The following is a 20852-nucleotide window of genomic DNA, read 5'->3' as shown; positions in this document are numbered from 1 at the left end:
CGGTCAGGGACCCCCGCGGAGCCCCGGGGCGCGGGGGGGGGAGCTCCCCCGCCGGGGGCGGGGAGACGGGCGGGGAGCGCGGGAACGGGAGGGCCGGGGCGGGGGCCCGGGCCCTCAGGATGTTCCCGCAGGGACGGCACCCGGTAAGTGCGGGGGCGGCGGGGCCCGGCGGGCCGGGCCGGGGGAGGGCAGCGCGGCGGAGCCGCAGCCTCCCGCCGGGCCGTCTCTCCCCAGACCCCCCTCCAGCCCGGGCAGCCCTTCAAGTTCTCGGTCCTGGAAATCTGCGACCGCATCAAGGAGGAGTTCCAGTTCCTGCAGGCTCAGTACCACAGGTGCGCGGCGGGCGGGGGGGGACCCCCGTTTCGGTGGGGGGCGGGGGGGGAGCTGCGGGCAGAGGGGAGCGTGCGGGGGAGCGGAGTGCGGGCACGGGGAGTGCGGGGTGCAGACCCGGGGGTGAGCTGGGGCAGGAGAAGATGGAGGAAAGGGTCCCGGTGAAAAGAGCGCTTGGGGAAGAAGGGGAGAGGGGTCTAAGCTGAGGGGCAGCAGGAAGCCCCTGAACTGGGGCACCGGATCCTGAGTGGGGGTCCCAGGAGGGAGACCGCCCGTGCTGTGTTTCCCCCCGGCTGAGCTGGGTCTGGGGTGATGCGGGGGGTTCGGCAGCGGTGCTGCGGCAGCAGGGCACCGGGTGGGTGCGACAGCCCGTCCAGGGGGGCTGCAGAGGCCACAGGGGTTCGGGTCCCCCAGGGATGGCAACCCCAGTTAGAGTGGGCGTGTGACACCCCCATGGCCCCGTGAGGCTGGGGGGGGGGGAGGCCAGCGATGTGCCGAGCTCGCTGAGCTCGTGGGGTGGAAAGCTGGAACTGGGGGGACGGGGCAGATGTGGGTCGTGAGTGAAAACCCTGGATCCTCTTCGCAGCCTGAAGCTGGAATGCGAGAAGCTGGTGAGCGAGAAGACGGAGATGCAGAGACATTATGTCATGGTGAGCTGCCCTGTCCCCGTCCCTGTCCCCCCTGCCTCCCCCAAACCACCCCTGACTGCCACCTCCGGTGGGGTCTCGGGCCGGAGCTCCGCTCAGCCACACGCCCACCCCTGCCCGGGGATGCCTGGCGTGGGGCTGGGGGGTGCGTGGGTTAGGAAGGGGTTAATCGCTATTCCTAGCAACGGCCGGCTCTGCTGCTGATGTCTGCTGCCGCTCCAGGAATCATGCCATAGGTTTTGTCTCTTTTATTTGCTTTTTTCCCTTTTTCTGTTTGGCGTTTTAAGAGATCTCCCTCCCCGCCTTCTTGTCTCTTTCCGAAGGTGGGGGGTTTCTTGAAAGTGGTGCCCCAAATCTGGTGTTCTGGGTGGAAGGGGAAGCTGCCTTTAGAAGGAGCAGGGCAGGAACCCTCCACAGGTGCCAGTGCAGGGTTAACAGCCCCCCGACACCGACCCACCCCGGGCACCAGCCAGATCCAGGCCTTCAGCTGGCAGCCCTGGCAGGAGCAGGGGTAGCTGCTGGAAGGAAGGGCAGAGGATGGGAATTGCAGAACCAGAGCAGCATTTCCTCTCCTTCAGCATCTGACATTACCAACCCCTCTAGGGAACGGGGGAATCCAAATTGTGCCATCCAAAAGGCAAACAGACCTAAACTTGGGCAACCCCCGTTCCCTGGGTGATGACGGCCACGTCTGTGAGGCCAGGGGCGTACGAGGCTTTATCAGCATCGCAAGGCGTGTTCCTGTCGCCCACCAGCTGGGATCCCTTCCCACATGCAAGGGGCTCAGGGGTTCCCAGAGGTGGGGTGCCACCTTTGAAATGGGCTTTGGCGAAGCCAAATGTACCCTCAGCAAGTTTGCTGATGACACCAAACTGGGAGGTGTGGTAGATACACCAGAAGGCTGTGCTGCCATTCAGCGTGACCTGGATAGGCTGGAAAGCTGGGCAGAGAGGAACCTGATGAGGTTCAACAAGGGCAAGTGCAGGGTCCTGCACCTGGGGAGGAACAACCTCATGCACCAGTACAGGCTTGGGGTGGACCTGCTGGAGAGCAGCTCTGTGGAGAGGGACCTGGGTGTCCTGGTGGACGACAGGGTGACCATGAGCCAGCAGTGTGCCCTGGCTGCCAAGAAAGCCAATGGGATCCTGGGGTGCATCAAGAAGAGTGTGGCCAGCAGGACGAGGGAGGTTCTCCTTCCCCTCTACACTGCCCTGGTGAGGCCTCATCTGGAGTACTGTGTCCAGTTCTGGGCTCCCCAGTTCAAGAAAGATGAAGAGCTACTGGAGAGAGTCCAGCGGAGGGCTACAAGGATGGTGAGGGGACTGGAGCATCTCCCCTACGAGGAGAGGTTGAGGGAACTGGGCTTGTTCAGCCTGGAGAAGAGAAGGCTGCGAGGGGACCTTATAAATGCCTACAAATATCTGCAGGGTGGGTGTCAGGAGGATGGGGCCAAGCTCTTTTCAGTGGTGCCCAGTGACAGGACAAGGGGCAATGGGCACAAACTGAGGCACAGGAAGTTCCGTCTGAACATGAGGAAGAACTTCTTCCCTCTGAGGGTGACGGAGCCCTGGCCCAGGCTGCCCAGGGAGGCTGTGGAGTCTCCTTCTCTGGAGATATTCAAGACCCGCCTGGACAAGGTCCTGTGCAGCCTGCTGTAGGTGACCCTGCTTCAGCAGGGGGGTTGGACTAGATGACCCACAGAGGTCCCTTCCAACCCCTACTATTCTGTGATTCTGTGATTCTGTGAAGGAAGGCAGGTCTTCTGGTGCCCCCTTCTCCCCGTCCTCGGGGGCGAGGGCACGGGGTCTGCTGCTGTCACCACTGCCCGAGTCGCTGGTGACTGGTGGAGGGCATAACCCGATGCCATCTCTGCTTTTGCGCAGGCGTGCCCACCCCTGTGGCTGGATGTGCGGCTGCATGGGGGAGTGGGTCTGGGTTAGGAGTGGGAAGCGACAGGCTGGGACGGGAGGGGATGGGGGGGCAACGGGGCTGGCTTAGGCTGGCTTAAACTGGTGCGGAAACTGCAGTGTAATCATCACAGGTGTTAACGAGCCACCGCTGTGGCTGCTGCCTGCCTTGTCCCAGGCTCCTGGCGTGGGTCTCGGCCCAAGGCGTGCCGGACAGCTGTTTCTCACAGGCTGGGGGGAGCAGGGACCCCCAGCAGCAGCGATGGGTTTTGGCTGGGGGGGGCAGGGACAGGCTGGCTGCCAAGCCCCCGGCTGGTGAGGGGCCAGTTGTTCCGGGCAGCTCCTAACCAGGCTGTGTTGTGATTTTGCTCTCAGTACTATGAGATGTCCTACGGGCTGAACATTGAAATGCACAAGCAGGTAAGTGGGGTGGGGTCCGTGCCGGCAGCGGGGGGGTGGCGGGGAAGAGGCCGAGGATGGCGACGTTGGAAAACGATCTCCCTCGTCCCCGTGTAGCTGTAATGGCATGGGAGACGTAGTGTGGCTCTGTCGAAGGGGCTGGCCTGCAGAGGGGTTCAGCAGTGGTCAGGACGTGTGGCACAGTTCTGGTAGGTGCTTGGGGCAGGGCCTTTTCCCTGTGTCCCAGAGCACCTCGTGGAGCCTGGCCGTGAGCCATGCCGACCGTTCCCCGGGGCCCAGACACAGGAGGGAGGTGGAGGAAACAGCAGGATCTGGAGCCCAGAGGCAAATGGATTGTCTTTCTTTTTTTTTTTCAATCCTCTTTTCCTTTCCTGAAGCCAGAGGAGTGTTTTCACCCTTCCCTGGTTCCCCTTTTGTTCCAGCGTTAATTTGCTTTCCCTCTTCAGATTTATCAATCTAGTCATCACGGGCTCTCTGCCAGGGAAATTAGTTTGGACCAATGCCTGACAAAGTGGCAAGTCAACTGCCATATTCCTCCAGCTGGCTCAGCCCCTCTGAGTTTGCTCCTTTTGTTAGCAGGGAGCCAGTAGAGCCTGTGAGCACATCCCTGCCATCCCCACGTGCTCTGAGCTCTGGTGGGACTGGGACCCCAGGGGTGGCTGAGGCAATGGTCACACGGCTGGGGAGAGGCACCCCTGGCCCACCCGGGTCCGGCTCCTGGCTCTGCATGGGCAGGAGAGGTCTGGAGGAGGGGGGGGGTCTGGGGTGGGTGTTGGGGCGGCGGCTGGGCAGCCGGGACTTGGGGGTGATCGGGGTGCTGGTGGGCACGGGCGCGCTGCCGGCGTGCAGGCAGCCTCTGAGCACAGCAGGTGAATGTTCCCTTTGTTCTTTGCCGGCTTTGTGCGTGGTTTGACCTCTCCGCAATGCTGTCGGGGATTGTCGGAAACCTGAGATGAGAAAACCCTTCAGAGCAGCCAATCCCCCCGCCAGTGCCAGGATGGATTTGCAGTGGGTGTAGAGGATCAGGTTTTCCCAGGGAGATGTGGGTTTTCTTTTGGAGAGGCTGGGCTGGAAGCCACAGGCCCTTCCTGTGGGAAATGCGGCTCGCCCGGGTGAGGACGCGGCTGAGCTGTGGGTCTGGCTGTAACCACAGGCTGAGGGCAGGACCGCCAGGTCCTCTGCATTTCCTCGCTGCCTTGTGCTGGGGCAGGGACGGGTATGGGGGTGCTCAGCATCTCTGCTCCCCCCGGGGAGGAGCTGGGAGAGCTGCCGGCTGGCAGCGGGGGCCCCTGCTCTGGCCGGGGACGGTACCACCATGGGTGCCTTGCAGGGCTTTGCTGGCGCGATGCGGAGGGGGTTGAACTCTTCCGTGTGAATTTTGTGTCCCCCTTGCTCTCCCACTGGCTTCGAGTGCGATGTTCAGGGAGGGAGCAAGCGGCACGCCGATGGCCTGCTGCCAGCGCGTGCAGCTCGGTCTCCTCCCGTGCCAGCCTGCCCGCTGGCTGTGAGCGCGGCAGCCACAAAGCCGAGATGGGTTTGGGCTGAGCGGAGCCAGCTGGGCTGCGAAAGGACTGACAGCCCGGAGCTCGGCTTGGCCTGGGTCCATGGAGGGATCTGGGAGATGGGTTCCCTCCTGTGTGCCTGGGGAGGTCTGATGGCTGGGGGGGGTCCCGCAGCCCTGGGCGGACGCCTCCCGTGGCAGCAGCTTGGGAAATCCCAGCAGGGACGCGGAGGCAGCAGGGTTTACGCTGAGTGGGTGCAGGTGGGGATGGTTTAACTCCTTGGCAGAGGCTGCAGGATGCTCAGCTGCGCTCCTCTCCGCTGGAGGGGACAGCTCGGGGTTCAGAGCCCCCCACTCTGGTGATACCTGCTTCCTCTTTCAGGCGGAGATTGTCAAGAGACTGAGTGCCATCTGTGCCCAGATCATACCCTTTCTGACGCAGGAGGTAAGCGGGGAGGCACGGGATGTGCACCAGACTGCTTGGGCTTCTCTCGAGGCCCTCGGGAAGGGGCGAACCTGAGTCCATCCTGAACAACAGGAGGTTCAGGGGGGGGAAACACTGCCCTGGTGAGGCCTCATCTGGAGTACTGTGTCCAGTGCTGGGCTCCCCAGTTCAAGAAAGATGAAGAGCTACTGGAGAGAGTCCAGCGGAGGGCTACAAGGATGGTGAGGGGACTGGAGCATCTCCCCTACGAGGAGAGGTTGAGGGAACTGGGCTTGTTCAGCCTGGAGAAGAGAAGGCTGCGAGGGGACCTTATAAATGCCTACAAATATCTGCAGGGTGGGTGTCAGGAGGATGGGGCCAAGCTCTTTTCAGTGGTGCCCAGCGACAGGACAAGGGGTAATGGGCACAAACTGAGGCACAGGAAGTTCCGTCTGAACATGAGGAAGAACTTCTTCCCTCTGAGGGTGACGGAGCCCTGGCCCAGGCTGCCCAGGGAGGTTGTGGAGTCTCCTCTGGAGATATTCCAGACCCGCCTGGACAAGGTCCTGTGCAGCCTGCTGTAGGTGACCCTGCTTCGGCAGGGGGGTTGGACTAGATGACCCACAGAGGTCCCTTCCAACCCCTACTATTCTGTGATTCTGTGAAACCTCTGTGCCTGGGCTGGAGGGAGGGGAGAGCGGGCTGTGCAGCCCCGGGTGGCTAGGGCGATGCTGGGCCCTGTGTTCCCTCGGCCAGGAGCACAGTGTGACCTCGCTATGCTCTTCCTTCCCAGCACCAGCAGCAGGTCCTGCAGGCCGTGGAGCGGGCCAAGCAGGTGACCATGGGGGAGCTGAACAGCATCGTTGGGGTGAGTCCTGCTGCCTGGCCGCGGGCAAGGGCTCTTTCCCAGTCGGGGGTTCAGACTGTGCGGTGCCGTGAGGGGGGAAGCCAGGGTCTTTACTACTGCGATAAGCCCAGGGCCGGTCCCCTGTGGCGAGAGGGTTTGAGAGGGTTTGCCACCGTGTCCCAAAGGTGGTGGATGGCCTCTGGGATCCTCCCTGGCTGCCCGGAGCAGAGCAGGGCAGAGCCACGGCTTGGGCTCGTCTGCAGCGTGTCGGGATTGTGTCTGCAGCAGGGGAGGTACTCGAGGTGCCCTGGGTGGAGGGGCCGGTGACGTGACCTGGACTGTGCAGCCACGACAGCTCTGCTCCTGTCCTTGTCCTCGCGTTGTGTCTCACCGCATCGCGCTTCGCGTCACAGTTCCTGCGGGAAGCCGAGGGGTGCCGGGCATGGCTGGCTGCGGCCGTCTCCTCCTGGATCGAGGACCATTTGCTCTTTGTCTTTCAGCAGCAGCAGCTTCAGCACCTCTCCCACCACGCATCCCCCATCCCGCTGGCACCCCACCCCTCCAGCATGCAGCCTTCTAGCCTGAGCGGGGCCAGCAGCACCTCGGGGCTCCTGGCCCTCTCGGGAGCACTGATGGCACAGTCCCAGCTGGCTGCCAAGGAGGACAGAGTGGCCCAGGATGGGGAGAACAGAGGTAAGGGGAAGAAGCACAGCTGGATTAACCCTTTGAAGGCTGGCTGAGTCCATGCTGAGCAGACATCACAGAGGTGCACGGGCAGTGCTGGGGGGAACCCTGCTGCCTGCTCTGCTTGTTTCCCAGGGCTCCTTGGTGCCTGGCAGCTGCTCCCTGGGGCTGGGGAGAGTGGCAAGCACTCCAAATGACAGATCCAGCTAATTAAATATCTGCAGCCCCGGGAGGCTGGCTCTGTTTCTGACTGGGGGAACAGCTGCCGTGCAGTGACGGCGTGCGGCAGCGGTGGGGGATGTGGCTGTGTGTGCACCGGAGATGCTGGGGAGCAGGGCTCTGGGCCACGTGTGTGTGCACATATGGGTCTTCCTGCGGCCCTGGGCATTTCCAGTGTGTGAGGGTCCCCCCTCCACGAGGCAGCTGGGAGGGCGTGAGATCCCCGACACAGAGAAGCCCTCTCTCTTAACTCCAAGGTTTACACCAGGTAAGGATCAGCCCAAAGCCAAGACTTTAAGGGAAAATACTGTTGCAAGCCACTGGCAGAAACTGTGGGAGCCATGGGTCTGTGGCAAGGAATTTAGAAAGCAGAGCCTTATTGCGTGTGTGGTGCCTTATAAATAGCAGTAATTCCTCATCCTTACGGGTGCCTCCTCCTATCAGGATCACAAAGTGCTTTACAAACATCATCAATATTTAATCATTGTTAAATCAGTGCTCTGAATGCTACTGGCGGGCCTGGGCCAAATTAATATCACCACCCAGTTTTGCTGGTGGCTTGTTGCTGTTGAAGTGCTGCACGAAGGAGAAGCTGCTCTGAGCTCAAGTCACCTTCTGCAGAGCGCAGGCATCGTGGTTTTTTGCTGACAGGAAGACTGAGGCATGGACAGAGGTCTTTGGGCAGCGGGGCAGCTCTATGGACTAGAAACAGGCAGTAAAATTTAGCAGCCATAGTGATGTTCCTCTGCAAACTCCTCTGGAGAAGCTGCTGGCTGCTCCCAGTGTTCCTGATTTGGGGCTTGGAAATGCTGCTGGGACAGGACCCAGCGGTAAAAGGAAAACTGGGCAGTGGTTTGTTGCATTGTCCTAATGATCTGGTTTTGCTTGTAAGATTTCAAGGTGGTGAAAACAGCAGCAGGAAATTGTTTGTGCCCCTGTACGCAGGTGTCTGCGGTTTTAATTCTGTCAGTGTTTCTTTAAGGATGGCCTTCCCCCGAGGGAGAAAAACAAACTCCAGAAAGAGGATAAAAGCAGGCTGGACTGTGCCTGCCTTAACCCTTCAAGACCCAGGCAGCCTGTGCTTCCAGCGGCCGTGCACAGCCCAGAGCTGCTCCTCGGCAGGGCATCCAGCTGTGGCACAGGGTGCAAGGACACCCAGAATAATTCCTTAAAAAAAAAAACAGTGAAGTGCTACATGTGGCTTGGGTTAATCCCCAATGCTCTGCCATAGTTAGCTTGATTCACACCAGCTCCAGCTGAGCCAGGGCTGAAGCACTGATGGCAGGCACCCCGTCCCACTCCCTCGCCTTTCCCCAGCTTCGTGCTGACCGCAGCCTTGGAGCAGCCATGCACGTGGAGAGTCCCTCAATTCCTGACACCCGCCTGCCTCCTCTTGCCGGCAGAGACTGGGATGAGCTCATTCTCTCTAAATGCTGATCTGATCTCTAGGAGTGAAAATCGACCAGGGAGGGTGGCTGGACCCCAGCCCATAACCCCATGCTTAGATTTGCAGCAAATGCCTGGCGCTTCTTCCCTGAGCTCAGGGAGGTGGCCCTGTTTCGTTGTGCGTGTAAAAGAGCCACAGAGGGTTTCCAAGCAGGGCACTTCAGCATGGCATCCTAAGGAAACAGGATGGGTGTGATTCAGGAGGTCTCAGCTGGCTGGCTGGCTTGTCCCACCCTGGCAGCCTTGGACCTGTCACCGTGTCCAGCGAAGAGATTCCAAAACTGGAGTGAATTTCTTGAGAGTAGGTGGGTGCATAGAGCAATTCCTCCTGCTTCTCTGGGAAGACCAACATGCTCACCACCTATTAGATATCAGAGAATCCGTGTTGCAGATGGGCAAAATGGGAAATCGGGTGTGATTTTTCAGCCCACGTCCCGCTGTCTCCTTGCACGTTGCCCTGCAGAGCCCCCCTCTCCTCCCTACCCGGGTACCGGGGGGCACAGCCGCCTCATTAACAGCCTCTTCCTCTCCTCCCCGCTGCCTCGGGCCTGCCCGGACGCTCTCCCTGCCGCTGCCTGGGCTCCAGAGCGCACGCCGAGCCGGGTAAGTTGTGCCGGCACGCCTGGCTCTGGCCGGGCCGGTGGCGTGGACGCGTGGCCAGGCTTTCCCTCCGCAGGACCCTGCCCGGCAGCCTGCCAGCTCCAGAGTCGCTTCCAGCGTGCTCCAGGCAGGAGGCAGGGCTGGGGGTGCTGGGGGAGCCCAGCTGCGGGGAGAGAGCTTGGCTGGGGGGCAGCCGGTGCTCGGAGCTGGGGCTGGCAGCGCGGGCAGGCGCAGGGGCAGCGGGGTCCCTTGGGAAGTGCTCGCAGCAGGGTTTCCAGGAGTGCTTTGGTTCCCGAGCGTTCCAAAGCCAGCAGCTGGCCTTGGTCTGGTGGCAGCCCTCGAGGCCGAGCTCCAGCGCGAGGGGAGGCAGCGGCAGGGACTGGGGGTTCGTTCGTGTGGGGCCGGGCTGGGGTTGCGGTTGCGGGGGGCTGCTTGGCGAGGGGGAGGCAGCTCTGTGGGCAGAGCAGGTCCACGTTGTCCCCTTGCAGCCACTGCCCAAGCACCCTGCTCCCCTTCTGCTGCAGGCTCCAGGCCTCCCATTCATTTCTCCTGATGTGTGGGGTCCTCTTTCCCCCCCTCCTCAGCTTGGTGGATAAGGGCAGGGGACATCTTCCCCTGCCGCTGTGAGTCACCTTCCAAGGCTGGCTGTGTTTGCACACAAGGTGACTAAGGTGACAGGCTCCCAGGACTGGCCTGCTGCTGGGCACTGAGTTTGCAAGGGCTCAGCATAGCCAGAGGGTGAGGGCAACCCACGGAGCTGGGAGCAGGTGGGGAAGAGGGGCGTGGGGCAGCTCTGCCCTCTCCCACAGGCAGCGCAGGGGTCCTCACAAGGCTGGGCCAAGTCTCTGGATTTGAGGAATTTTGGGGTCATCCCTGTTTCTTAGCGGAGCTGATTTCCCCAAGGCTCAGCCTAACGAAGGGGGCCCTGACCCACGTTCAGCTGTGCATCCACCCCCGTTCATCCAGGGCAAAGCGTCCAGCCCTTCTGCTGTCGCTTCTGAGCAGGGCCCAGTACTTCAGCCCTGCTTCCTGCGTCAGCCCAGTCCCTGGGGAACAGCACTGCTCGTGCAAACCCAGCTTGAGTCCCAAGGGTGAGAATGCACGGGCCCCAGACCTGCTCCTGCACCGGAGCCGGTGTCTGCTCCACCGGCGCGTGCGTGGTGGAGGCAGCTCTGAAATGCAGCCGTGTCTAGGGTGGAACAGAGCCGTGTTTGAACCCCAAGGTGCTGCAGGCTGGAGAGTAAATCCAGCTGCAGTGTGGAGGGTGGGAGCAGCCAAGTGGCAAATGTGTTTGCATAGGGATGTAGGGGAGTCCAGGAGAGCATCTGAGCGGTGAATATAAGACAGAGGGGCTCCACTTATTGTAACCCCCGTTCACTTTGCTTTGCTGGCTTGGATGGGAGGTTTGCTGCCCAGGGAGGTTGTGGAGTCTCCTTCTCTGGAGATATTCCAGACCCGCCTGGACAAGGTCCTGTGCAGCCTGCTGTAGGTGACCCTGCTTCGGCAGGAGGGTTGGACTGGGTGACCCACAGAGGTCCCTTCCAACCCCTACTATTCTGTGATTCTGTGTTGGCATCGGGGTTTTGTAGCTGGAGGTTCTGGGCCACATCAGTTCAGTCTTTGCTGATGTGAGGATCTAAAGATCGAGGGCTGCTCCCAAAATAACCAACTCTGTCCTTTTCAAGGAGTTTCCAGTTTAAGAAATGGGCTGAACAGGTCTCCATACCTAAGCCCAGTGCTGCCAGCCCCCCTGCAACCCTTGGCTGCACGGTCCCTCTTAGCATCCCCCCTCCCCCACCCCGGCCCAGCCTGTCATGAGTCCCAGGTCTGTGACTCGCTTCCCAGCCTCTGTGGCTGCAGTAAGGCAGAGCTCCAGCTCCTGGCAGAGGCAGGGGAAGGAAGGGTTAATGAGCCCCTCCATTGGGGAGCAACTGGCATTGATCTTCATAGGCTTGCAGTCGGGTGGGAGAGGAGGAGGGAGAGATGGGCGTGATGTTGTGCAGGATGGATCGCCCCTGTGATCTCGTAGTACGTGGGCACCTCCTCTGGAGATCACCCAGGGGACAGGGAGCATCCTTTCTGCTCTGTGGTTGAGGCTCTTAATCCTGCCGTGCTGGAAAAAATCGACTGTGGGAGCCGTAGGATGGGGCATTTTCTCCCCAACCCCCAGCTCAAACAGCTCTGCAGAGCAGTCCTGGGAGGGTCGAGGAGCTGTGCCCCAGAAACTGCCCTGGCACAAGCATGCTGGCTGCTCCGGGCAGCCTCTCTGGTAGCCGCTGTCAGCCTGGAGTTCCTCTGGCTCGCGGGGGGCTGCGGGTGGGCAGGCACCGCTTGACTGCAATGTTGTCTTCCGAGCAGCGGGCGTGAGGGGAGGGAGGGGATCCGAGACACCCCTGCGGCTGCTGGCAGCATCTCGGGAAGGGGCGTTTGTCCTGCTCAGCCCCATCCTTCATCCCACCTGCCAGCTTCTGCAGTGGCCGGGTTAAGGCGAAGTAAACACGGCTCCGATGGGGATTTTCCGCTCTGCCATGCCTTGTTGTCTCCCAAAGAGGTGGATCTGCTCTCCAGCCGCGCTGGGGATGCTGCCTCGCTCAGCTCCAGGCTTCACGCAGCCCTGCGTGCCAGCGGCCGGACCGGGGCACGGCTGCGACTCCTCATCCTCCCCCGTCCCCGTCACAGCAGCACTCATCTGCTGGCTGGGGCTGTTGCCCTGTTGCCTACCCCTCAGCTCTGGCAAGGAAGGGGAGCCGGTGGCTTTGGGGTTGTGAGCAGGGGTTTGTTGTCTCCCTCTCCTCCTGCCCGCCAGGTAGGGAGATGCTTCACCAGGGTGGAGGGGGTGATGGACCGGCCGGCCATGCTCTCCCTGGGGAGGGGCTGGGGCCTGGCCAGGCTTGAGACGTGAGAAGTGGGCAGGGGAAGAGGTGAGGGCAGCTCACTTTGGAGTTATCCTGGGGCCACGTTGGGAAAGGGAGGTGATGGCTTGTTGGGGCTGCATGTAGGTGAGTCTCTGAGCACCCTAAAAATGCACCCACACCTGGAGGCGGTGGGCAGCCAACCCCCAGGGATGGGACAGTCCCCATCTTGCTTCCCATTTCTCTGTCCTGTCAGAGCTGAGTTGGATGAATTTGGGCTACAACCCAGAGATCTGGAAACGTCTTTCCCAGCCTTGCTTAAAGCAGCAGGCTAAACCCCACCTTCGTCCCCGGGTACATTTGGATCTTAGAGGACTCTTGGCCAAGGGTGCACGAGGTGCCAGTAAGGGGATGCCACAGGTATCTGCGCAGAGGGGGAGAGTAGTGCCTCCCCCTTAGCCCTGATGCCTGCTTGGTGGGAGAAGAGGACCCCTGCCCCCCAGCCAGCCATGCACAGGATGCACAGATAGCTGTCTGGGTGCTGGGCACCGGCTGAGTGCAGCCAGCGGCACTGGGAGGTCTCTTGCAGAGAGGGAACGCGGCTGACAGGGCTTGGGGGGGCTGTCTGCCCCTCCTGTCGGCTCACACCCCTGCCTCTCCCCTCTCTGGCTCAGAGCGTTTCTGCTTCCCCTCCCGAGAGCCCGCAGGACGAGGAGCAGACGGGAGGCACGGGGCTGAAACGGAAGCGGGAGGAGAAGGACCTGCCTGGGCATTACGTGAGTGGCACCAAAGAGCGTGGCTGCAGGAGATGGGGCCGGGGAGCTCTGCGCCTGCTCCGGTGCAGAGGGATTTAGTCCTGCGAGAAGACAGGAACAAAATGCAGAGCCCTGGGGAGGCCCTTCGGCCAGAGGTTGAGTCACTGCCTGCAGGGCATGGTGTTGGTTCATGAGGAGGGATGTGCGGGAGAAAATGGGGTCTCTGTGCTGGCTGAAGTCCTGTGGGACAGAGCCTAGAGCTTGGTCCAGCCTCTCTCGCTCCTGAGTGAGCCTTTCTGGGTTTGTCACCCCTTGCAGGACAGCGATGGGGACAAGAGTGACTACAACCTCGTGGTGGATGAGGTAAGCCCACACCCTTAAGGGCACGCTGGAGCTTTGCAGGGTATCCAGCTCCAGCTGTAGCCATCAGGTTTAGGACTCTGGTTCCTGAGCTTTGGGGTCCATTAGGCTCCGGGTCATTGCTGCTGGGCAGGAGCAGCCACCCAGGACGCGTGCCAGCCCTGCTCAGGTATGTTCATGCCAGCCAAGACTGATTCCAGTTCGCAGTTCTCCGGGTTGAAGGTGCTGCCAGCCAGGGCTCAGCTTTGCCAGCCATGGACTTGGTGCAGCTTCACCATCCCGTTTCAGCCCCTCTGCTGTAGCATCCCGTGCGGGGCGGCTGATGGGCTGGGATGAGAGTCCCAGGGAGCTGGGCTTGCTGCTGGCAGCAATGGAGGTGGCAGGAGCAGGCGAGCGAGCTCGCAGCACACCCCCAGCCTTAGAGCAGCCCCGGCCTTAACACACTGAGCCCGTGTCCCTGTCTCAGTACGCTGAATTTCACTCTGTTGCAACCAAACTGCCAGGCACTTCTGGTACAAACTTCGCCGACCACCAAGGCAGATACTTTATCCCAGCCCCAGCTATTCTTGGCAGAGATGATGTTTTTGGGGACATCCCTTTTCCTCCCCTGCAAGACTCGGGGGAGGGACAAAACACATGATTTTTATTTTTTTTTCCCTCCTGCCACTTCCCAAGAAAATACGAGCCCTGAAAGAAACATCGGCAGGGATTTCTGCAGAAAATGATGCTTATAAAACCTGCTCGTTGGTGTAATTATGGTGATAAAAATCACAGCCCTAATTGAATGGTTATAGGAGTGCAAGAGCTGATGGGTGATCTTGCCTTTGAAATGCTGCCGAGGGGCTGCCAGGAAGCTCTTTCTCGGCTTCTTGGGTGTGCTGGTCACCATCCCTCCTTGTGAAGGCATCTGTGGCCACCAGTGTCCTCTGAATCCGCTGTCACTTCTCATTTTGTTCAAAGAGAAAAATCAAGGAGATTTCTCATCCAGGGGACTGTGGAGCAGAGCTGAGGGCTCAAAGCGGGTGCTCCCCGTTAATGCCACTCAGGCAGACGGGGCCGTGAGCAGCCAGAGGAGCATCTCGCTCGCAGCTGGAGGGGAGCGGATGGGGACAGATGGGGGTGGCTCTCTGGGGCTCCTGCCGTGCCTGCCCGCCTGTGCAGAGGGACAGGCTTCCACTCCCCAGAGATCTCCTCTTCCCCCAGGACCCCCCTTCGGAGCCTGGCAGCCCTGGCCGAGCGGCCAGCAGCCGGCTCCTGCCAGCCCGCCGGGAGATGCCGGAGAGCCCTGCCTCCATCACCTCGAGCCGGAGCACAACGCCGCTCAAGCCGAAGGACCAGAGCCTGGTAGGGAGCAGCCCGGGCTGTGGGTGGGCAGTGGGGCCAGGGACGTGGCCCTAAATTCTCTGTGGCCTGTCTGCTGCAGCCCAAAGGCGGGCGAGGAGGTGCCAGCGCTGAGTGCAGGGTACCAGCGCCCGACTCCCAGCGCTGGGATCGGAGGTCTGTACCCTGGGAGGGAGGCTGATCATCTGCTGGGCTGAGGCCTGGCTCTGCAGGTATTTTCCATCTGGCTGCCTGCAGGATTACCCAGAGCTGCTCATAGCAATCGATTATTTTTTTTTTTTCCCCTCCCTTCCTGCTTGCCAAGCACCAGCCAAGTGCTCAGATTGAAACATCAGCGTGCGGGAAGGGGGAGGGAGCGTTCTGCGCTCCCCGCCGCAGGGGACCAGAGCGATGCGTCCCCGCCGTCCCAGGGTCAGGAGCCGGCTGGGGGCTGTGGGGAGCAGCGAGCGGTGGCTCCCTGGCACAATCGGATTAGAGCAGACAAAGCGCCCGGAGCAATCTGCCAGCACAGCACGTAGCTTTTCTGTGTTATTAATTTTTTTTTCCTTTGCTGGTGTCGACAAAATCCCCAGGCAGAAAAAGAGGAGGAAATAGGAGAGACAAGAAAAAAGAAAGGAATGAAATAGCTGCGTGGGGATTGAAGAGGCTGGTTCATTCCGGGCACCCTCCTGGTCCTGCTGCTTGCAGGCTGGGGACTGGAGTTCCTCCCCAGACACGGGGGATTTCACAGCAGGGAGCAGCAAATCTCTGTGTAATGGCCCCGTGCGCTGGTGGCAGGGTGCTGTGGGGGTGCAGAATTGCCTGAGTCTGGGGGGCTTGCCCTGGGCCTTTGCAGCTGGGAGGGGAGCGGGAACATGGGACTCCTGACTCGCCGTGAGAAGGGCAAGGGGCAGAGGAGGGTGGGAGCGGGGCTTGGGTCCGGGATGGCCGAGTCCCCGTCCAGCTCTGCCTGGGTGGCTGGAGGCTGCGGCGCGGGGCATTGCTCCCCCGGCCGTGCTCCCACGCTGACCCTTCATAAGGGGACCTTATAAATACTTACAAATATCTGCAGGGTGGGGGTCAGGAGGATGGGGCCAAGCTCTTTTCAGTGGTGCCCAGTGACAGGACAAGGGGCAATGGGCACAAACTGAGGCACAGGAAGCTCCAGCTGAACCCGAGGAAGGAAGAACTTCTTCCCTCTGAGGGTGACGGAGCCCTGGAACAGGCTGCCCAGGGAGGTTGTGGAGTCTCCTTCTCTGGAGATATTCCAGCCCCGCCTGGACAAGGTCCTGTGCAGCCTGCTGTGGGTGACCCTGCTTGGGAAGGGGGTTGGACTGGGTGACCCACAGAGGTCCCTTCCAACCCCGACCATTCTGTGATTCTGTGACCCTTCTCTCCCTCCCTCTGCCATGCAGGCCGACCCTCCCGCCGGCACAGCCGCCTCCAAGCCCTCCATCGCCTCGCCGCCCCGCCACTCCCTCACGCCCGGCCCCGGGCCCAGCTCGGCCGCCCTGCTCCGGCAGCCCCCGGCCAAGGCGCCGGCCACGGACACCATCGGTGAGTGCGCGGGGACGGGGGCTCAGCTCCGCTGCGTGGGGACGGGGGCTCAGCTCCACTGCACGGGGACGGGGGCTCAGCTCCACTGCACGGGGACAGGGGCTCAGCTCCGCTGCAGATGGGGACGGGGGCTCAGCTCCGCTGCGCGGGGTCGGGGGCTCAGCTCCGCTGCGCGGGGACGGGGGCTCAGCTCCGCTGCGCGGGGACGGGGGCTCAGCTCCACTGCGCGGGGATGGGGGCTCAGCTCCGCTGTGCGGGGACGGGGGCTCAGCTCCACTGCGTGGGGACGGGGGCTCAGCTCCGCTGCGGACGGGGACAGGGGCTCAGCTCCGCTGCGCGGGGACGGGGGCTCAGCTCCGCTGCGTGGGGACGGGGGCTCAGCTCCGCTGCGTGGGGATGGGGGCTCAGCTCCACTGCGTGGGGACGGGGGCTCAGCTCCGCTGCATGGGGACGGGGGCTCAGCTCCACTGCAGATGGGGACGGGGGCTCAGCTCCGCTGCGCGGGGACGGGGGGCTGGGGGGTTGAGGGGAGAGGACACGCTCGCCTGTCAGCAGCGCTGGGGCAGCCATTTTGCTGCACATACTCAAACATGTCGAGCGCGGCCAACGTGTGCAGCAACGTGCAGTTAGCACGCACCCGACTGCCGCTGCTCTCCTGGCAGGCTCAGACCTGCTGGGGTGGTGTGTCGATGTGGGGAGCTCTTCACTATGGGTGTTGGGGGGGGGGGGGGGGGGGCAGGTGTTTTGTCTGGAGATGGCCATTTTTCTGTGACAAGTTGTCATTTTGCTGTTGCTACGTGAAGCCATGTGCTTCAGGGCTTGGCTGCAGGGGTACGAGGGGTGGCCAAGGGCCACCAGTAGCACACGGGGATGCAGGAGGCCAGGATGTGGCCGGTCTCCCTGTGCAGCTGAGGATCTCTGCAGGGGTGAGGGTCTGCATGTGCTGGGTGCTGCGGAGACCCTGGGCAAGATCCAGCTGACTCAGGAGCCCCTGTCAATGGCTGCCACCTTCTGAAAGCACAGGGGAGAGGGGTGAGCGCTCATCAGTGGCCTCTGTGGTGGTTAAGCAAAAATTAAATTGGAATCGATTTCAATAAACCATCGATACCCTGGAGGCAGAGCCGTTTAGCCATCAACCACAAGTAATTTGGCCTGGCCAAGACTGCAGAGGTGCTGGCGGCAGAGATGAGGGCTGCTGTGGGTCAGCGGCTGGTTCACGGTGCATCCTTTGGCAGGATGGAGCCATTTAATCTCTCATGCTGGCTCTGCATCCCAGGTCCCTGACTGATGGGATTCAGGGGCTGCCCCTCTCTGTTGGTCTTTGGCTCCCAGTCTGTAACTTGCTTGCCCTCCTCCTGATCTGCTGGTTCGTGCCAGCCTTCACCGGGTCTGGTGCAGAGGTAACGCTGCCTCTTGCTGCCTGGCTTCTGCCAGATGCCCTTTTCCCTCGGGTGGTGCTTGCACGCACCCGTTGGCCAGGGCCAGTGAGCGGGTCTCTCCTCGTGCAGCTCTCCGCAGCCCGCTGAGCGTGTCCAGCCCCTACACGTCCTCCTTTGGGATGGTGCCACACGCCACCCTCAACGGGGAGCTCCCAGCCCCCAGCATGTACATGGGCATCCACCTCTCGCCGCAGGTCAGCAGCGCCGTGATGTACGGCCGGTCCCCGATGGTAAGTCACTGGGGGACAGGCTCAAGCTGCCGGCACCGCTTTGGCTCTGCCGCCTGTCCCATGCTGTCCTGGGGTGCACGGTCCCTGACGTGCAGGATCTGCACTGCTGCAGTGAGCTCCGGCTAGGGGGTGAAGCCATAGGAAGGGCTTCTTTCTGGAGGTGGCTGGGTTGTGGGGCCGACGGGGGCTGCAGAGCTCTCGTAGAAGCCCCCATTGGTTCCCCTGTGTGTAGCTGTGTCTGTGGAGCCCACTTTGGCCTTTGGCCTGTGGAGGAAGCAGCGAGGAGGAACCTTGCGCAGAGCCAGGCTGGCCCTGTCCCAGGGCGTGCGGGGAAGGGCACAAGCCCAGCCTTTGTGTCAGCTCCTGGGGGTTTGGCACTTGCTCATCACGTGCCCTTTGCCTTCTGCAGGTGGCTTTTGAGTCACACCCTCACCTGAGGGCTTCCACCATCTCATCTTCACTTTCCACCATCCCCGGAGGGAAACCGTAAGTGTGGCCGCACCAGGGGCTGCAGGGAGGGTGGGCAGCAAGGGACCGACCTGGGCAGCGTGGGGGGTGGGGGGGGTGTCTCCTTCCCCACGGCTCATTGCTACACCACCAACTGCAGGACAGGGCATGGCCTGGCTGGAGTTTCTCTCCACTTCTGAGTCCAGCGCTGTCATTTCATTGCAGGCAGCTGGTGGTAACGAGGAGTGGATTAATCATATCCCTCATTAGCCACAGCACAGCGTACACCTTCCACCCGGCTCCGGCGTGGCTAATGGGAGAGGTCGGCTCCTGCACTCGGGCATCAGGCCGCTTTTCTGCTCCCTTCCAGTGCCTACTCCTTCCACGTCAGCGCCGACGGGCAGATGCAGCCGGTGCCCTTCCCACCCGACGCCCTCATCGGCTCTGGCATCCCCCGGCACGCACGGCAGCTCCACACCCTGACCCACGGCGAGGTGGTCTGTGCCGTCACCATCAGCGGCTCCACGCAGCACGTCTACACCGGGGGCAAGGGCTGTGTGAAGGTGTGGGATGTGGGGCAGCCGGGCACCAAGACGGCCGTGGCGCAGCTGGACTGCTTGGTAAGGAGGAGGAACAGAAAGGCACTTTGTAGGGGGTTGGCAAGGGGAATGTGTCCCTCTTACACTGGAGGGGGACAGAGGGTCCTTTCATGTTTGTGATGAGGAAAGGAGATCCCTCTCCCCCCACCCTCCCCTGCACTGATCAGTTCCTTCTTCACTTGCCCTGTTTGCTGTTATCCCAATTGAGAACCGCGACAACTACATCCGCTCCTGCAAGCTGCTCCCCGATGGCCGGAGCCTGATCGTGGGGGGGGAGGCCAGCACCCTCTCCATCTGGGACCTGGCAGCCCCCACGCCCCGCATCAAGGCCGAGCTCACCTCCTCTGCGCCCGCCTGCTACGCCCTGGCCATCAGCCCTGACGCCAAAGTCTGCTTCTCCTGCTGCAGTGACGGCAACATCGTGGTGTGGGACCTGCAGAACCAGACCCTGGTGAGGTGAGCGCGGGGCAGGGGGCTGGTGGCACAGGGCAGCAATGTGGAGGGGGGTGCTGGCAGCCCTGATGGCCGGGTCCTCGCCCTCTCCGTCCCCTCTTTCCCAGGCAGTTTCAAGGCCACACGGATGGTGCCAGCTGCATCGACATCTCCAATGATGGCACCAAGCTGTGGACAGGGGGGCTGGACAACACGGTGCGGTGCTGGGACCTGCGGGAAGGGCGTCAGCTGCAGCAGCATGACTTCAGCTCCCAGGTGGGGACTGGGGGTGGCTGGGAGCACCCTGGGGATGGCTGGGACCTCTTGTGCCGCTGCCTGACCCCGTCTCCCCCCAGATCTTCTCCCTGGGGTACTGCCCGACAGGAGAGTGGCTGGCGGTGGGGATGGAGAGCAGCAACGTGGAGATCCTGCACGTGACCAAACCTGAGAAGTACCAGCTGCACCTCCACGAGAGCTGCGTCCTCTCCCTCAAATTCGCCTCCTGCGGTAGGCAAGCGCTGTGGTTTTTGCTTTGGCTGTGTTGGCTTTGGGGCGGGGGTGGCTCCATAGAGTCCCAGATGTGTCCTTTTCGTTCCACCCACATGCTCAGCCCCCCTGGATCAAGTCCCAAATGCTGACACCCCCCCCTCCCTTTGTCTCCTGCCCCAGGGAAGTGGTTTGTGAGCACAGGGAAGGACAACCTGCTCAACGCCTGGCGGACGCCCTACGGAGCCAGCATCTTCCAGGTGCGGGGGAGGCATTTGGATGGGGGGGTGATGGGGGGGGGTTGGAATGATGGCAGCTTCAGCCCCCCCCCATGCTGCCCTCACCACCCACCTCTCACCTTCAGTCTAAAGAGTCCTCATCGGTGCTGAGCTGTGACATCGCAGTCAACGACAAATTCATCGTTACGGGCTCTGGTGACAAGAAGGCCACAGTGTACGAGGTGGTCTACTGAGGCCCCACCCGGCACCGTCCCTTGTCCGTCAGGGAAGGGGCCAGGCCCTGTCCAAAGCTGCTGGGGCTTGTGGAGACCTCCCATGCTGGGCCAGCTCTGCCACAGCCCCGCTCTCCCTCTTCCTCCTCCTCCTCCTCGCCTTTCAGCAGCCAAACCAAGGCCAGGGCCCCGGCCCTCCTCCCCTACCCTGGTTCCTGCCCCACGCAGGGCCGAGGTGAAGGGGAGAGCTGGGGGCGAGCGCTCGTGGCCAGCGTCCCCCAGGCTGGGGCTGTCTGTCTGTGCGTGGGGCTGGGGGGACAGGGAGCGAGGGGGACTTGGGGACGGGGGGGAGAGGATGCCAAGAGGGACTGCGAGAGTGTTGCTCCTGAAATGTGGCTGCTGATTGAACGGCGTCCGCCTCCTGCTGCAGAAACAGCTGTGAAGTATCAGTAAAAAAAAAAAAAAAAAAGTATTTAACTGTGTTTTCAATTCCTTGCCAATAAACAGGCCCGAAGCAGCGGCGGGCCGGGGGCTGAGGTCGCTGCCGGACCGGGCGCTGACTGCATGGCCGGGGGTCCCCGCGGCTGCAGCCCCCCGCCAGCCCCGCCCCGCTCCCCGCGGCCCCGCCCCGCTCCCCCGGCCCCGCCCCGCTCCCCCGGCCCCGCCCCGCTCCCGCGGCCCCGCTCCCCCGGCCCCGCCCCGCTCCCCCGGCCCCGCCCCCGAGGCCCCGCCCCGCTCCCCGCGGCCCCGCCCCTCTCCCCCGGCCCCGCTCCCGCGGCCCCGCCCCGCTGCCCCGGCCCCGCCCCGCTGCCGCGGCGAGCCCGCAGCCGGCGGCCCCGCTCCGTCTCCCGCCGCAGCTCGGGCCGGCGGCCAGGCCGCTCCGCCAGCACCGGCCCCGG

The 20852-nt window shown here is 62.4% G+C and overlaps 1 protein-coding gene across 10 annotated transcripts; it reads left to right on the top strand.

The window, feature by feature from the left end:
- On the top strand, positions 1–20060 carry TLE2 (TLE family member 2, transcriptional corepressor). Of its 10 annotated transcripts, none has more exons than XM_075444408.1 (20): positions 1–143; positions 235–332; positions 917–980; positions 3260–3304; positions 5188–5250; positions 6023–6097; positions 6580–6769; positions 9012–9028; positions 12552–12653; positions 12951–12995; positions 14196–14336; positions 15728–15869; positions 17378–17538; positions 17948–18024; positions 18356–18605; positions 18793–19040; positions 19145–19292; positions 19373–19523; positions 19686–19762; positions 19867–20060. In XM_075444408.1, exons 1-20 carry the CDS (start codon positions 120–122, stop codon positions 19972–19974), a joined length of 2226 nt encoding a protein of 741 aa, XP_075300523.1. In that variant the 5' UTR covers positions 1–119; the 3' UTR covers positions 19975–20060. The 10 variants fall into 10 exon arrangements, 6 of the variants coding, with proteins under 6 accessions (XP_075300523.1, XP_075300522.1, XP_075300526.1 ...); XM_075444407.1 differs by having other exon boundaries at positions 6577–6769; XM_075444411.1 differs by having other exon boundaries at positions 6577–6769; positions 19373–19527; positions 19867–19953.
- The last annotated feature ends 792 nt before the right edge of the window (positions 20061–20852 follow it).

This window comes from Opisthocomus hoazin, chromosome 27 (genome assembly GCF_030867145.1).
Source record: "Opisthocomus hoazin isolate bOpiHoa1 chromosome 27, bOpiHoa1.hap1, whole genome shotgun sequence".
Classification (NCBI taxonomy): Eukaryota; Metazoa; Chordata; class Aves; order Opisthocomiformes; family Opisthocomidae; genus Opisthocomus; species Opisthocomus hoazin.
This window is presented reverse-complemented; position numbering and strand designations above follow the sequence as displayed.